A 17,729-nucleotide genomic window follows, 5' to 3' on the forward strand; every position below is an offset into this window, starting at 1 on the left:
CTATTATTCATTTCGGACACTTGTTACCATGCGTGCCTTGTGGTGTTGGACTTTCTGATTTCATGGGTCAGATGTGGTGAGAGCCACTAGATACTATTTCTTTGTGGCACCACAGCACCAAATACTACTGGCTATGAAGGGGCATCTTCATGTTGTGGTTATCAGAGCTGTACTCAATATTGTGTATTTTGTTCACCCTTTTGGGTTGTATGGAAAAGTTTCCGGGTTATTATTCAGGCTGTGTGTCAGTGTAAGTGGTTATCTCTGCAGCAGCTGCACCTTATTTGTCTTTCTAACAGTTTCATTGCAGCTGAGATTTTTGGAGATTTTACTTTCTGCTTTTAAATAAAAGCTGACAATTAATGAACAAAGGTGGCATCCCTCCAGAAAGATAATTGCCAAGTTTCCATAGCATGGCCCGGCATGTTGGTGACATGGCTTACAAAATCTGTCTCAAATGAGTGGTTCTGCCTCTAATCTCCTGGCTGTACTGATGAGGTACAGTGCCCTTCTGTGTGCACAAAAAGGATTTTGTACTGTATTTCTCCCGTTTTCTTCTGGAGGTGATGGCAAAGCACTGTGTGGAAGTTCCTTGTGTCTTGACAAGAATTGTGTAGCAACTGGTAAATTATTTAGAGGCTCCCCTTTAAAATGAGGAGTTTGTCTCCAAAGTCATCCTGCAATTATATGAAGGTCAGAGAAAGACTCTGTTTGAGGAGGGAGAAGGTGTGCATGTGGTGGCAGACGGGGCTTCTGATGCGGGATGCCAGCAGGCCTTTAGACATAGCTGTGCTTGTTAAAGGCCAGGAGAGCAGGATGAGAGGAATGAGGCCCAGTTCAGGAGACCTCCCAGCTGGGCTGGTGGAGATGCAGTGAGGGAAGGAGGCAGAGCGTGTGAGAAGAGTGAAGGAACCTTCCTGCTGCTCTCTTGAGTCGTGCTTGTGCCTCTTGATCTCAGCTGCCATTTCCTCTTTCCCATAGGCATCAGTGTATGTGAAGGTGCTGCCTATATAAAAGCCAGAGAGAAGCTGCGTGGCTGCATGGTTTGTGTTTGCAGCCTCTGAAGCCTCTTGCTGCTTTTCATATCTAGAAAATGAAGGGTGCTTTTGTAAGATGAGTGAATCACTAAACACCGGTGTTGCAAATTAGCACTGGGTTCTTCCCTTCTCATTATAGACTGGAGTTTCTTGTCTTCTTCTCTTACTTACACAGACAACTAGACTTGTGGCATGGCTGGCATTTTCATCACCTGGCTCATGGGGTAGTGTCGATGAGCAGTTGTCCATTCAGCTAGAAGCCTGGCTCCTCTGGTTAGAATCTCTGGCCTATGGGCTGTTCTTTTGGAGGATACGGAGAGAGGGGGCTGGTGCAAGCACTCATATAAGAGTGATACTTGGAGTCAACCTTGCTGTTAGCTAGGTTTTGAACTAGTATTGCTGAGACTGTCTGTAATGAATTGTATCTCTTACTAGGAGTTAGAGACTCAGCTGTCTCTCAGTGACCCTTTTGAAACTCCTCATTAGAGGGTGTAGGAAAAAAAGAAAAAGTGTAGCTCCTGCCCTGGTAGTAATTTGGTTGGCTTCAGGTATAGTAATCTTGTTCTGTTTCTTGGTCTCTTTTCAGCTTGTACCTCCTTTTAAACCTCAAGTGACGTCTGAGACAGACACCAGGTATTTTGATGAAGAATTTACAGCTCAGACTATTACAATAACGCCGCCTGAAAAATGTAAGTCAAAAATTATACAGAAGTGTAACTGGAAAACAATGATTTTATAATAAAGCACTGTGTGAGAAGGCTCTTCAGTTTGAATGGGAAAGATATTCTCACAGTTAATAGCAAAAGTCTTCATATGAAAGTGTGTAAAAGAAACTCCCAAAGAGAGAGTTCCTTTGAAGAAGGAATAATTACAAAGCTTAAAGCATTAGATCACTGCGTGTGTTCTGTTTGTTTGCATTTTAATATTATTTTTATTTAACTTAGTTTACAGTTCTGTCATTCTATTTTTAGGGAAAACACCAGCTTCAGATTGTTGGGTGGCTGTAAAGGTCCCAGACACGCATATTTTAAAGTACTCCAGACAAAAAAAAAAAAAAAGCAAAAGAAAAAAGCTGCCAGAGACGAGTGGATGTCCCTTGTGTAGATATCCATTACATGAAAATTATTTCAAAATGAAATTTCCTATCAAGTCGTGTACTCAGCAGAGCTCTTAAAGAAGTTGTTAATGTAGATGTAATTGGTGCGCTGGGCCTTGCACAAACCTTCTGTGTTGGAGTGAATTTAACTGCACCACAGTTTGATCATCTCCCGCTGCACACAGGAATCAGCCAAGCTGGGGCTTAACAGAGTCACTGCCAAGCCAGTGCTAACGTGTGGTTAAAGTCTTGCAGCTCAATTCTTGAATGAACTTCCTTACTGAGATTTTTTTTTTTTTAACTAGGGGGATGAGAAAGGAGGTTCATAAAGGGTAACATACAGTAACTGCTGTAATTAAAGCTGATTACGCAGTCATAGAGATGGCTCCTTTTTTCTTGGGTTAGGATTCCCGGCTTCAGGCACAGTTTTCTGTTATTGCACAAATCCGGAGTAATTTTCTGGGCTTTGGATTTGTTGTGTTCAATCACAGCCATTTAAGTGATTTTCAAGTCCTCTTGCAGTGGGAAAAATTTACTGCTTTTTTTTTTTTTTTCATCTATCTTAATAATTTGTTCATATCTTTAATTTGAACAAATTTTGATTAAGTATGGATTAATTTAGAGGCTGTTGACTGAGTGCCATAAAGTCATGATCTCTTGGAACTCCACGTGTGCACTCATAATGGGTATTCCTTCACTGACTATTGAGGCAACACAAAATACTTGGATGCTACTGAGACATCAGATTTAAATTTGTTAAATTCGGAGCAGGCAATTAATACCAGCTCTGAGAAACTACCTGTCTCCCACTAGCACCTGCCTTGGCCTCTGATAATGACATTGCTGCTGCTGCATGAAGTAGCGTAGGCTACAGCCTGGCCATAAGAATAGTAAAATAAGGGTGATTATCAGCAGCTATGCATGGATGCTGACAACATATCTTGTATATTCAGTAACCAAACTGTACCTATAATAAGACATATAATTCTAAAAGGTTGCATAGAAGTGCATTGTTGCACGAGTCAGGATTTCAGTAGGTGTCTTCAAGGATAGGCACTGTTTAAAAATTCATGTGAATGTAGATCCAAATTCTAAGAGTCAGGCAACATCTGGGATCTAGGTTCCATTGGCGCAACAGGAATTATGTAAACAAAAATGTTTACAAATTTGGCCTAGCCCTGATTTCCTCTGATCCCCATAAAGACTGCAAAAATAGGTTACTAAAAAATAACATGTAAGAATTGAAATACATAGAACTTTCATGAGTTGTTAATTTTGTTGATGTTCTTCCTTTTAACTCTCTTCAAAATGGAAAAGTACTTATATGTATCTGCAAGAAGATGACCCATTTCCTGGACTCAGCTTAAGAAGCAATGAAAACTGTTTCACTGCTTCCACCTGCAAGGACTTCTTTTTTCCCATGCTCCCAGAAGATAGATGTGCTGGCGTGTTTTGATTAGCTCAGACAAGGTAGTAGTGATTGAAGTCCTCAGGTGATAGTCGTAGTGAAAACAAAACAAAACAAAAACCCCAACAAACAAAAGCAAGCAAAAAAAAAAAAAAACCAAAAACCCACTGCACTGTAATACACGGTGCCTTACTTGAAAGGATATCTGTTTGGTGAGCATCATTCTACCGAGTGAGCACGAGCCCTTACCTTCAGCATTGAACTCTGAAAGATGGGCTGCGTGTCAGATGAAAAATAAAATGTTGTTATAAATATAATGACATTTTGAACTTCTCCCTTACTACAGATGACGAGGATGGTATGGACTGCATGGACAATGAGAGGCGGCCGCATTTCCCCCAGTTTTCCTACTCTGCAAGTGGAAGAGAATAACTTTTTTGTTCTGCTGCTTCACTGTCATCTTAGGTTTATCACTGAAAATGATTCCTGAACATCACCACCAGTACTAGATACCGTTTAAGATAGCAGGGGCACTTTCAGAGACCATTCCAAATTGAACAAATTTCTTTCCCAAACCTACCTAAAATCCGTTTTGGTTTTGCATGAAATACGGTATTTCTCTACGCTCTCCCGCTGTTGCTGCTGCCCACCGTCTCAGTATAATAGCAACGTCAAGAAGTTACTAACAGGTTCATTGAAGGTAGATGACCGTACATCAGCGTTGTACACTTTGTGCACAGATAGTCATCTGTTGTTCCTCACAGTGGAGGCTAAACAAAAAAACGTGTTGGTCCAGCTTATCTTCTTCCAGAAGATGAATCAAAATTGTGCTTAGTCTAAAAAGACTAGTCTATAATATTTTCTTGCATCTGTTTGTGCTGTTTAGAACAAGGAAACATGGGGGTGGTGATGTACATATGCAAGGTTTTTGTTAGGCATATCATTACTTGAAGCAGGTCTCTGTCAATAACATCTGGCTGGAATTTGCTCGGGAAACGTTTGAAAGAAGGACTTAAACTGTTGATATATATAAATATATATATATATTATTTTTTAATTACTGTTGGATACTACAGAAGAAGCAGAAGGGCTGGCTCACCCAGCCTGCCACTTAGAACTTCCAGGTTCATGTGCAATCATGGAGAATCAAACATTACACATGCAAGAAATGAAGGCATAAAAGCAGCAGTTGAAGTTCTTTAAGGGGTCTTATAATTTGCACCAGATAACATCTATCTCATGCTTTTCTTTTTCTCTCATGATATACATCACCTCTGATGGCTGAAGAATGTAGACAGGCATAATGGTATTGCTTTTCACCCAAATGTGTGCACCAAGGTAAACAGGTGTTTGCCTTACTTTGAGTTTGTGAATTAGCTTTTTCTCCAGGTGTTTAACTCTGAATATCCTTTTTTTTTTTTTTTTTTTTTTTTTTGGTTATGCTGCGGTAGTATTTATTTTTAGAGATAAGGATTGTATGTGTCAGGTTTGCAAATGCTGCTACATCTTAGATAGAACAGGCTTATAGCAGTTAATTTTGTAATATATGGAAGGACTGTACAAGCTGAAGGGGATAACGCACTTTTGTCCAACGTGGAGATATTAACAAGGCTCTGAAATTGTACATACTGCTTAGAATCAGATTTTTGTGAATGAAATACTGTCTTTTAATTCTTTGGCAGTGGAGACGAGGAGTTCCAGCTTCACGTGCCAAAGGATTAAAACCAAATACATAAGAACACTACATCTTGTGCTGTATTCAGGATAAAGATACTGTAAGAAGCCTGAGAGCACAATAGAAAATTTCTATTCTATGTGAAGGAAACATCTGAACAATGCGACCACCGTGATTACAAGAAAAGCACTTTATTCTGATAGTTCACATAGTAAATTTCTGGGATCAGCCATTGTCAAGGAGGGTTTGCCCTCGTGAAATCCAGCATGTCACCCGTGACTGTGGTACCAGATTGACTGAATTAAAAACATCGCGAGAAACACTCTGCCGCTAGGAAGATGTCTTTCCACCTCTGAAGATCTGTATCTAACAGAGCATGTGCATAAACTTTAGCTTTCTTCTTCAGCAATGATAATCTTAATAATAAACCCGTTGGTGCTAGGAGCTGGGATGTTACGCAGTGCAGCGATGTGCACGCGCCCTTGCTAACCACATCTGAGAACCCCGACTCCATGGGATTATCATTGGAAGTATCTCTGTGTTCGTATCTTGTTAGCTCCCACAAAGACTGTGATATCAGAACATTGCGGACTGCGCTGTGTGAGTGAGGGGACGAGTCTGAAAGGAAACCATACCAGATGCCTCCTTAGCCCCTTGATGCGGAGTTGAGCGTCCCGGCGTGAAGCCCACTGCTGGCAGTGCACGCGCTGGGACTGCCAAGGGGCAAACAGGCATTTCAGTCAAGGCAGCTAAAAGACGCAGACTAGTTTAGACAATGTTTAGTGTTTCGTGTTTTATCTTTAGTGACGGACGGATAATCAGTCAGAAATATATCACGATGTATATGCTAACTACATACGGTCTGATGCTGTCACCTTCTAACACTAAATGTGTAGAGATTATCCCTCTGTAGGGAGTGAGCGCAGTAAATGCATGGCAGGTCTGTAGAAGTGTCTGTGCTGACAGTGAGTGAGTGACTGATGTAACTGATGACACAGTAGATGGGCATTATAATTTTCTGCAAAAGCCTCGTACTTGGAGGCTGACACTATGGTGGTTCAAAATCTGTGTTCCGTGCCTGTGGTGTTACTTTTTTCCTACGTTTTCAGCTTATGACAGCAATAAGGTTTTTGACACAGGGCACCTAAAGCGCGTGGCTGAGTGGAGTTGTGCCTCTGGCCAACCCTTCCTCCTGCTGAGAAGAAAGGGGCCCTGTAGGTGGGTTTGGTTCATCATTGCATAGCTCCTTAGAATGCAGTTTGCAGTAAATATCTGTCGGTGAATTCTTTGAAAACCTCTTAAGGCTTCATTCAACTTGCATTGTATTGCTGCCTTCCAAAGTCTCATTCATCAAGTATATACTATGAAGAGTTAGCAATCATTTAATGCTGCCCCAGGCTGGGGGATTCTCTCTGAACAGTGTTAGAAATGGATGAAAGATGAATTACAAGCTGTGCTGAGAGAAACTTTTGAAGCTCTTCTTTTCCTGCTCGCGGTTGTAGTTGGGCTTGGGCAGCACGTGGTGGTAGCTGGGTACCTGACGAGCCTTCTGAGCACAGTACATTTCAGACGCTGACTCCAGCTTGTACTGACTTCCATGACAGACACTATGCCCTCTTGTACTGCAGCCATCTTGGAGGAATAGGTCATTTCTGTCTGGGTTTTGGCAGTTTTGCACACAGCTTTGCTTTCCACACGAATCCATCTTCCAGTACATTCCTGTTGCTTAAAGAACATTTATTCCAGTATTGTTTTCCGTTTTTTTTCCATCTATCCTCGCGGCTTCTTAAAGCTGACTGTTCTTGCAGGGGCCATGTGCTTCTCCTAGAGTACAAAAGTAAGGTCTCTCCTTACTAACTGCAGGGTCTATATATTACACCTCAATGTACACACTTTGCTGCTACTGTTTGTACTGTCTACAGTAGAATTTCCTTATCTTGCTCCTGGTAGTGCATTACAGGCAAGCATGAAATGTAAAGTATTTATTTAAATAAAAACCTCTAAATTGGTAATTGAATTACCTCCCTGTAGCTTTAGAGTTTGTGACATTTCTTGACCTTGCTAGTTCTTTCATTAGATCCATGCAAGATCTAGTCATATGGTTAAGGATATTAAGCAGACACGACTATGAACCCAAGAAACCGTATTACTGTTGGTCATACTTAAACTGTTTATTTCCTTAAGTATATGACCCACAAGGATGTGAAATAACTACAAGAAACTGTTTTTGTACACTGTACATCCTTAGTATTTTTACACATATATGATAGGGATGCACATTATTTTCCTTCGTACAGACAGCTTAAATAAAGCACTATGTCAATCTGCTACTTTTGTGTTTTTTAATGCTAATCTGTTCTGGAGGTTTGTAAATATATTATATATATATGTTCAGGCTTGCCACAAAGGACATATTTTTTTATATCTGCACGTTAAATATCTTAGAGGATAAAGTTCCGAATTTGCTCCGTGTCAGAGACAGACAAATGGAAGCGAGGTGGTTTTGCAGATTACAAAAGATCTCTCGAGTTTTGGTTTAAATACTTACTTCATATTTTAAAATAATTTTATATAGGTTAGGTGTTTCGATCCTGAAATGCACAAAGAGTTGACTTAATTTCTTCTTACAAGAAAATGTACATCGTTATTTTTTTATCACTGTATGTATAATGATCTGTGCACGTTTAGTTACAAGTTTTATTTGCTGTGAAGTCCTCGTGGTAACTGTTCCTTGCCGTGACCTATTTCAGATACCGGGTGAGCAGTTTCAGCTTGTGAATTCAGTTACGGTATTGTCACCAAAAAGGGTTTTTCTGGCTAAGCAAGATGTATTTGTGCTGTGGACCGAGGCTATTTCCACGCAGGTTGTTCACGTTAACTCTTTGAGGTACCTGTATCTTCTCAGAAGTAAATTTGGGTTATAATTTTCAGGTAATGATTACACAGGGCTGCATTCTATCAGAACACCCAGTATTTAAGTGGAATTCATAGTCTCAAATCCTGTAGCTAGGTAATGTGCTGGAGGAGGGAGATGGGGGAGGTGTGATTTGCAGGGCACCAAGAGATGGGACTCATTGAAGCCCAGCCGGCCTGTTTGGGTCAGGAGGGCTGAGTGTCCCCGAGCAGTCTGGGCATCAGCTCAGTTCTCAGACATGAACCCTTCCCTGGAATGTGAGGAAATGTGTGAGCCAGCTCTCTATTTTTTCTTTTTTTTTTTTTTTTCCCCCTGCAGTAGGAAGGACGGAGCACAAGACAGATAGTTGCAGTTGCAAAAGCAGATCAGTGACTGGGCCTCAGCCGGGACAGCGGGACCGTCTGTTCAAGTCTGTGTGGAGGTACAGGCACAGAGCACGTCAGGGATTGATGCTCCTGCTGTAGACATGGAAGGTCCTGGGTTCGATCACCTCATCTGGCTTTTGTAAACTTTATAAAACCAAGCATTTTGTGGCTAAATGGTGAGGTGGGGGGAAGTGGGAGCTGGGAAGACCCGGCCCTATCTGTGCCCAGCAAATATGCAACTGCTACAAGCAGAGAAGCTGCTGCAGAGAAGTTGCTCCTTGTAGACACGCACTCCAGTGGCTGGCAGTTGTTTTCTCTACACTGCCACCAGCACCAGCTGGCAGTGAGGCAGGTCCAGGAAGGGTGAGGTGCAGCAGTGCTCCAGGGTCTCAGTGAAGCCGCGGTGTTGGGACTCGGTGCCTGAGTTCCTTTGCACACGTAGCCGAGAGACATTTCTCCTATTGAAACATAGATTTATGGTGTGGAAAAAAAAATAGTTCGCAGACTCTTACATTTATAAACACATTCTTACCTGTCGAACTATCTATAAAGTAATGTCAGTTAAAGAAAAAGATGTCCTCGAGTGTGGAGAGCCCACACTTGTGCTAGACAGGAACCTTCTTCATCAGGCGTTCCTTCCTGACAGACCTGAGGCAGTGGAAGCACATCTAATGTCACGGCAGGGAGGCAGGCTGGGGAGGAGCTCAGATGTGTTTGGCAGTTTCATATGGCAGGAAATTGAAATGGTAAGGAAACCACTTTGATGTTAAAGCTATACCACTAATAATTCCTGAAATACAAGGGAATGAAAGATTGCGTCCCACAGCAAATGGTAACTCGGTCAGTGCATGTGCTGTTACTCCTATTTTTGTTACGTTTCATGTGTTCATGCTGGCTGGGGTAGCCCTACCACAGGGGAATCGTTCTCTGCACTTTGTTCTTCTCTTTACCAATGCGACTCAACAATTACACTGAATGTAGAAACTTTTTTCTTGTATAGTTTATCACGCAGTAGTTCAGCAAAAGATTCAGATAAATTCTTTCTGAAAGAGCCTGGCATTTGGAAAGTCATTTTGAAAATACAAACATGAAGGCAAGCAGAAAAAAATGTCCTCCAAATGTATAGCCAAATGTTTTAAGATCAGTAATTTGAATTGGAGTTCAGCTGCTGCCCATCCCTGAGACAGCGGAGTGTCTGCCAGCAGGGCGGTCCCAAACAGCTTCCTTGGTGGCAAGAGCCCCGCACCCCAATGCCCGTGCTAGCACAGGGTCCCTTTGTCCCCAAGCCACTGAGGGGAAACCTGCCTCAGAGAAACAACTCAATCATTCTCATGCTCTTCTGATGGATAAGTCATTGTTTGTTAGGACTCAGACTTCTTGTGTAAAGGGGACGAACACTTCGTAAACCTGTTTCCCAGGTAGATGCTGGTAGGGAGTCCTTAGCACAAGTCTGGTGTGATTTGTGCTAGGCTTACACAGCCTCCTCCTCCACATACACATGCTTTCCCTTGAATGCAAAAAGACACAGCCAGGAGAAAAAGGATTAGTAAACTAAGTTTATTGGGACTGTCATCTGTAAATAAGACAGACATCTGTATTAAATTACAAAATAGATAAAAACATTTTATAAAAATAGTAGAAATAACAAATCCAGTCCATGCTCCATCACAGCTGTTGCCACTGCACTGCGGTGTCTTAGGCCAGGCTGAGAGGTCTTCCTAGAAAGTTCCGTAGGAGAGTAATGTTTCAAAATATTGATGGCACTATAGTTAAAAGCAAATACAAAGCAGGTGAGAGTAGGCAGCGTGTCTCCTTCTCTGCAAATGGTTCTCTGTGTGAGCTTCAGAGAAGCCCAAGTTTCAGGCGCATACAGAGGAGAACTGAAAGACAGAAGAAAGAGATGGGAGCGGAGCATAAGTAAGTAGCGTGTATGGAGCTGCTTGCACTTCTTGTTTGTGTCACTTCAGCCTGGGGGTGAGCTCTTAGAAGAGAAATACATAAATGGTTAAGAATGTGGCAATGCTGTGTAAACAAGCACTGTTCCAAAGCCTGGCTTCCTGTGGGCCTGCTGTCCTGTCTCTTTCTAAGATCAGAACTCTTTCAGGTAACAAGCACAGGAGCTGTTTGATTTCTGAAAAACAAGGTCTCCCTGAGCTTTAGCCATCGCTCGTGTTTAGCAGTAAATAACTGAGCTGTTGTTTTGGGGCACGTCTTAGATCCTGCCCCTTCTCCCTTCCAGGAAGGAGGAGGCAGGGTTGTGCCAGAGAGTGTTTACTGTGAATTGTACAGACTGTATAAGGGGTGGGCAGCTGTATGAAAACAGGAAACTGCCTGCACGCTGTTAGAAAACCTCTGGTGGGAAGGCTAATTTACAGTTCTGAAGCTCTTGTGTAGCTATTGTTTGTGCTTCCTCAGCAGCACTTCAGGACTTCATTAAGACCGAGGGATAAAGCTCTGTTGGAGCTGGGGTGGATACCCAGAATTCTGACTGGAGTTCTGAAATTTGAATTTTAAGAGATGTAAATGACCTCAGAAATAAAGAAAAACTTTCCACATCAGCTGGTTTATGTTAGAGGACTTAAGGGTTTTTCTTTTTTTTTTTTTAAAAAAAAAAAACCTGGTAAGGTAATGAAGGCAAAGTTAAAGAAGGATTTATAATGCTGCAGTTCATTAAAGAATTAATTAAAAACAATAACATGGTACTTTTTTTTTCAAGAATACATGCACCACATTACCTGCAGTGGTGATCAGCACACTCACCGTGAGCAAAATCCAGGGAAAGACATAGAGGTTAAACTCAGTATCAGTGGCTGCTCAGAGGAAGCCCGCTCTGTGCTGCATTAACCCTCTGCGCAGGGCCAGCACCAGAGTACAGACAAAAGATGACAAACTACACCCACCCTGCCCCGCCGTGCTCCTGGCCAGGCACCTCGCAGAAGGCACGGATGCTGCTTACAGCTGCAGGCTTGCAAAACTGGCCATGCTCACCTGATGCAGCACTGGAAGCGTTCCTATCAGGGCAGCTGGGTATCAGAACCGTACTGGCTGTCTACCGCCCTTCCTTTCATAGTTTAACTAACTCATCGCTGCTCCAGAAATCACACCTCGTCTGCAGAATGTCACTGGCCATTACAAAAACCTGGCAGAAGCACATTTTTGTACATTAAGACTACACTAAAAAAATAAGGCCCTCCTCCCCCCAAGTAGTCTCCTGAAAGAGGTGAGGACCTTGTAAGGATCAGCCCAAATCAATTCTGACATCGAAGATAGAAGCGCTACTCATCTTACGGCTGTGCAAAAGGCACCTTCAGCATTTCAGTTGAAAAAAAGGGCAAACTAAGCACTTGGGAGCCCCTCCAATCTGTTTGCTGCTGGGGCCCTACAGCAGACATAAGAAGACAAAGAACATCTCAGCTCAGAACAGCCGCAACTCTGACAGTACCCAGATGAAGTGAGGGGGGAATATACTCAACGTTGAGTATATTTTCTATTCCTTTTAGGAACAGTGGTTTAGTCACAGAGAGGCTCGCCGACAAATAGGATGTCTCAAATGAGTGAGGAGGCAGTTTCATTGGCACAACAATCTGGAGAGCACGGGGAAATGTTCAAGGGAGAAGGCAGACCTCGGTGCTGGTAACCCAAGGTCCCAGCCCCGTCAGCTGTGTGCACACAGGTGGGCACGGCTGGCAGCAGCCCTTCAGGCAACCGCAGTCTGCAGGTTGATTACAAACTGGGACAGATACCTACTTCTGTATGGACACCAGGGCAGATCCTGCAAGTGAAGAGCATTCCAGCATTCAGAAACGTTGGGTAGACAGTGCTGAGGTTTTTAGAAATCTCAGTTTTTGCTCTCTTTTGTTTTGTTCACTGTATTATGTACATCCGTATGTTTTTAGTACCCGGGATGGGAGCTGTGTATCTCGCTCTCCTGATTTAGAGTGACTGGTGGTTTAAGACTTTCAAAAGCAGAGACTCAAAATGCAAATCTTCCAAAAGCTTTCAAAATAAGAGATATAAATTCTGTAATTAAACTTCTGTCTGCCTTCAGGTGGATCTGCCTATGGTAAACTGTATTCCTTTATTAACTATTAACGACATCTATTAAACATCAGTGCAGTGGCTTCATCTGCAGCACATGCTGTAAGCTCAGGCTGAATTATCGTCCTGATCCTTTTTAGCTCTATGAAAATTAAAATGATGATTTGAGAATCTTCATCACACTGTACCCATTACTGCCTTACGCTGGAATGACAAAATTCTACTCCTCCGCTTCCCAGGGTCTCTGCCTACAGCATACTTCACATTTTAGAAAAGAAGATACAGAAGGAAAGTTTGACAAGGAAATGAACTGGAAAAACATTAACAGCGAAATAAATCGGTGCTAGAGTGGGAAGGTGTATGGATAATTGGAGCCTTCTGCCATCCTCTGTCTGGGGGACAAACACGTACCAAGTACAGATGCTGAACCCAGCCCCAAATTTGCAGGCAGGTGATTATTCCGAGCTTCTTTCAGTGACATGAGACTTCCTGTCATTGTTTCAAAGGATGTAATTCATTGCTGAGGATGACAGAGGCATTTTTGAGTCCTGTGGCATTTGCCTCGGTTACTCCTGCAAGTTCCCACCATGCCAAGATTTGTATGTTCTCTCTCTCCAGTTTAAACTTCAAGGTTTTTGTTTGTTTGTTTTAGTTCAGTCAGGTAAATCTGCTTCTGTTGTGGAGTGCTTGCCCTGATTTTTAAGTGTGGAAAAAAACCCCACCCCACAACCAACGCACCAACAATTTCTAGCCCCAAAATATTTCAAACACTTTTTTCTCCCTTTTGTCTTGAAGCGTTTGCCAGATTCAGCCCACATCTGCAAATAGTTTTAGTCCTTCTTTCCTCTCTCTCCTTTTTCTCTATATATAGTGTACAGAAAAAATACCTACTTGTTCTCATTTCTCTTCATCCATCCAGGTTTTTACTTGATTCCATCTGTGTCCTGTTTGAGATCTGCATCCCATTTCTTTTCCTGAAATACACAACTGCTTATGTTCCAAGATACAACAGCAAATTTCACTTAGTGCATCTGACATCATTTTGTGAGGATTCAGTATAATTGGTTTCTCCCCCTTTCCCCAGAACCCAACATACCTGTAAAGGGTAACTGTTGACTAAGGCAGTAAACCAGGGTATACGATGTCACTTTCACCTTTAATCAATACCGATTACACACCTGAAGTTACAAAATATATCTTTCTATAATAACTAAATACATCTTTCTCTGAGTATAATTTCCCACTTATGGCGAATTGTCCTTTACTTCAAACAATTGTCTGATATTCCAGGCAGCTCTCTTGGGCTGAATCCCAGTTCCCAGAGAACAGTGCTGCTTTAAATAGCTGCAAACAGGTTTGTAGTACTCATTTTGTAATAAGTTTTAAAAGTTTTTTCTTCTCTTCTAAGTAAGTGTTCCCAAGTAAAAGCATCCTCTGGAGCACAATCAACTTATAACGAAGATGCAAAAGGAAGTCAAGACTTGATAGCAATATATCTCAATGATTGTTTTTCTCTTTTGTATGATTTTTGTACTTCTGCCCAACTCTATAAAAGCACACTTACTTCCAGATAAAAGAGACTATCAATAACAGAATCCCTGTGGACTGCATATAAAGTCTCTTCCTATTACCAAGAGTGCTTCCCTTCAAGTAGTTATTTTCATCTCTGAACAGCAAACCTTCCTTAGCTGCCTTACAGAGGGAACGCTGCTGTTGCTCTCATGCTTGCCAGTAGTTACTACATGCTGATAACCCAACACTATCTTGGTTACCAGGCTTGTCTACCACAACAGGAAACCCTGTCAAACCAAACACACTGACATGATTAAAAGCTTAACTAAGTATGGATTCTATTTGCCTGTGAGAAGCACTTATTAAATCTAACTTCTGAGACATTCATTTGCTGTTTACTGCTGCTGTGTCCTACAAACAAAATTCTCTCTGCTGCATTTCTTTTGTCACCTATTGAGCAGAATGCCAGGAATGCTGTGCAAACTCACAAATCTGCTGCGTTCATCAGTTAGGAGACATCACAGTACAGCTGAATTAGCTGACTGACTTAGTCTCAAAACAAGGGTTTGATTAATAGTCTTAACTATCAAATATGCTCTTGTTTTTCTTTCTTCCTCCTTTTTCTAAAAGAAATGGATGAAAGAAAGAAAACAACCATGCAGGCCTCTCCCTTATTTCCAAAGCACCGACTAAAGAACAGTGGCCAAGAAGCTGAGCAACAGCAGCCCGCAGGAACCTGCAGCTTCCTGGAGACCGCTGGAAGCAGCACGTGGTCCTGCTGAGGTGCACTGCAGTGCTCAGTGCTCAGGTAGAGCCGTTTCACATCACATTTCTTCACACCGTTCTCCATCACATTTGGGTGAGCGGTCACGAAGCAGCAGGGAGGATGGATGGCATTTAAAAATAAGGGGAAAAAAAATCACCAAGAGATCAATGGACCTAAGGCTGACAAACGGCAGCAAAAAGATCCAATAAATTACCAGCATCAGCTACTGCTCAAATGGTGATGCTGTGGAAGAGCGGATCTGCCTCATCTCTGAAAAGGGAACACAAAAATCTTCTGATAAGAAAGCTAGGAACTGTAACCAAGAATAACTGCTGCTGTTCTCCTGTCTCTTCAAAACACTTCTTCCTTTAGTTTGGGCTGAAGTGGGATTCAGGTCCAGCTAACTCTCCAATTTAATGGAATAATTTATTCTTCTCATAAGGTAATGCCTTATTTAAAACACCAACAAAAGCCAGCAGTTAAAAAGAGACTGCTGCTGGATTTCTCTGCTAACGCTGCAGAACATTCCCCTCAGACATCCTTTCCTTTTGGCACAAGTACCTGTGTTCGCAGAAACTGCACTTCTTCTGTCAGCAGCTGCTTCTCTTTGAAGAGCTGATTCTGTTTGTTGAGGAGCTCCACGAGCTGCTGGGCAGTTGTCTGGCAGTGCTTGTCCAGCTGGTGCAACCTGGAGAAACGGACAAAGAGATTGCACTGCGCCTGCAGTGGGAGTGCGCTGCAGGGCTCGGACGTTTGCGCTGCAGGTGAAGCTCCCAGGTGACGGAGCTCTGCCTGGCATTGCACTGGGACTGAAGTATTGCTCCCAGGGTGGGCATTTAGGGCATTCACTGCATTTTGACTTGATGCTTTCAGCAAATGTTTCTACATGTCTGCCCTTCTCATGACAGGACAGCAAGTTAGTGTCGCAACATCAGTAAAGGCCCCAGGGCTGCCTCCCAACATCTGCAGCTATGCAAGCCAAGCCTTAAGTTATGCCTTGCTCTTCTGCGGCATAGATCAGGTGCTCTCCAGCAGTGAGGCAGGGATTCCTGCCCCCAAAGGTCCCACTTTGTGACGCTGCTATACAGAAGGCAGCTGCACCTTTCCCTGTCTGGAGTTGGGGATTAAACATCTCTGGTGACTGCTTAGCACTCTGAATGCCACCACAAACATTTTTAAGTTTGCCTGGATCTGTAGCAAGGGAAGTAAATGGAAATGAGCTGTTTAATGTTTTTACATTAAATGCTTTCATCCATTCTTTAAGTGGAATCACCTTTAACTAGAAGGCTTTGCAGATATCTTTGAATCTTTGAAAATAGCTGTAATCTAGAGAAAAATGCACTTGGGAAGCAGGAAACAACTTGCTTTTGGTTATGGTTAGTTCTAGATCCAAACTTTCCACTTGCTTTTTTAAAGGATTTCTTGCTCAGCGTATTGAAATACAGCTTCCACTGAACAAGGTGCATCCTGCATCTCTTGTACAGCCTGTTTTTAATGGAATTAGTTATATGCTCACAATAAGGCATGTGATTTTCGGAATTTTTCTACTTCCAGCTCCATGTGGTAGCTTTGACTTGTACAGCTGTCATAAGTCAGCTAAGATAATCGCTCTGAATATTCACATTCTTAATCAGGATTGTTCAAATAACTGCATTAGTAAACAACTCCAAATATCTTGATAGTGAAATCTCAAAATTTATATCAAAAACAGCATTTAGTGGTCTGTATCTGTCAGCCACCTTCTCTGAAGTTGAACTGCAAGAATCCTGCAGTGAACACTCTGAATGGATATATTTCATCCTGCCCTGTTACCCTGCTAACATATATTGCAGAGAGGGACGTAGGGAGCTGCAGGACCATCTCCTGGGGATCAGAACAAAGGTAACTGCAGCAGGCTGCAAACAGCGACAGCAGGTTTGTAAACATCCGATGAAGTAAGCAAAAAGACCACAGTAGTAGCACAGAATATTCCATTAAATACGCACACACTGTGCATTCGGTTTCACGCTCCCTATGCTTTCTGAACTGTAGCACAGGGATACATGAGCTGCTCATGCTTGATTTCTTTACTAAGGGTGATTACAGGGGCACTGAACTCCAAAAAAAACCCAACCAACCAAACACACAAACCCAAATCAAAACGAAATTCCCTCACACAAAATGCCCTTGCACTTTTTTTTGGTTCTGTTTTCAAAGATTCTTGCTCCTCCAGAGCATCAGATTGCTCCCACTGAGTGCAAGGACAACAGCATTGTTTGCTGGAGGCAATGTACCAGTTTCAGACCGGAGAGCTGAGTTCTGCTTACTATTTTGCCATTGATTTCCTTTAACTTGAGGTTTTGTGACCTTATCACACCTCTTTATTTGTAATAAAGGCATCTTCCAGCCCTGTATTTATAGAGCACCTACTGCTTTATAGCAGTACTTGTAGGAAAGTGTAACTGGAATGTGCTGCCTTCAGGCAGCCAAAACAACCTCCAGTGCCACCCTACTTAGGTAGAGCCTCAAGGCTAAGAAATCCTCTTTGTGCAAGGTCACCTCAGATAGTACCAAAGTCCCATTCAACAACCACCAACTACAGTCTGGATTCAAGCCATTAAAATTTAAGTTTCTGCTGAGTTCTACATTATGTTAGTACCTTTCCCATTGTGCTAGCATTTCAGTCTGTTTTAAGGGTCTTTGAGAGACCATCTTACACGTTACTACCGCTGCAGCTAAAGACATAGTTAAGTGCACAAACCTCTCATCAACATTTCTGCAGCAACACCAGGAGCATCACCCATGCACCCTGCATGCAAAGGAACCACACTGAAGGATCCCACGAGGAAAGGACCTTCCCTCTTTCCTTGTGAGGAGAAGGCTCCAGCTGAAGAGACACCACTTCAGTGCAAGGAACTTCTTCCAGTTCTGGCACACAG

The 17,729-nt window shown here is 42.5% G+C and overlaps 2 protein-coding genes across 16 annotated transcripts in view; one reads left to right on the forward strand and one right to left on the reverse strand.

Annotated features, from left to right (window-relative positions):
- AKT3 (AKT serine/threonine kinase 3) overlaps positions 1 to 7,546 on the forward strand; it is a 144,592-nt gene extending 137,046 nt beyond the window's left edge. For all 4 annotated transcript variants that reach the window (XM_015283981.4, XM_040697411.2, XM_046939380.1 and 1 more), the window contains 2 exons: positions 1,624 to 1,726; positions 3,888 to 7,546. In XM_015283981.4, coding sequence (XP_015139467.1) covers positions 1,624 to 1,726; positions 3,888 to 3,973 — 189 coding nt within the window. In that variant the 3' untranslated portion in view covers positions 3,974 to 7,546. The remainder of the gene's footprint in view (positions 1 to 1,623; positions 1,727 to 3,887) is intronic.
- Positions 7,547 to 10,038: 2,492 nt separating this feature from the next.
- Positions 10,039 to 17,729, reverse strand: part of SDCCAG8 (serologically defined colon cancer antigen 8) — a 108,557-nt gene continuing 100,866 nt past the window's right edge. For 4 of the 12 annotated variants that reach the window (XM_046939377.1, XM_040697407.2, XM_004935438.5 and 1 more), the window contains 3 exons: positions 15,373 to 15,499; positions 13,425 to 13,520; positions 10,039 to 10,375 (listed from right to left, as the gene is read on the reverse strand). In XM_046939377.1, coding sequence (XP_046795333.1) covers positions 13,431 to 13,520; positions 15,373 to 15,499 — 217 coding nt within the window. In that variant the 3' untranslated portion in view covers positions 10,039 to 10,375; positions 13,425 to 13,430. Of the gene's footprint in view, positions 11,635 to 13,424; positions 13,521 to 15,372; positions 15,500 to 17,729 lie in introns of all 12 variants that reach the window. The other 8 variants (XM_046939376.1, XM_004935443.5, XM_040697408.2 and 5 more) reach the window with 6 other exon arrangements.

Source organism: Gallus gallus, chromosome 3 (genome assembly GCF_016699485.2).
Source record: "Gallus gallus isolate bGalGal1 chromosome 3, bGalGal1.mat.broiler.GRCg7b, whole genome shotgun sequence".
Classification (NCBI taxonomy): Eukaryota; Metazoa; Chordata; class Aves; order Galliformes; family Phasianidae; genus Gallus; species Gallus gallus.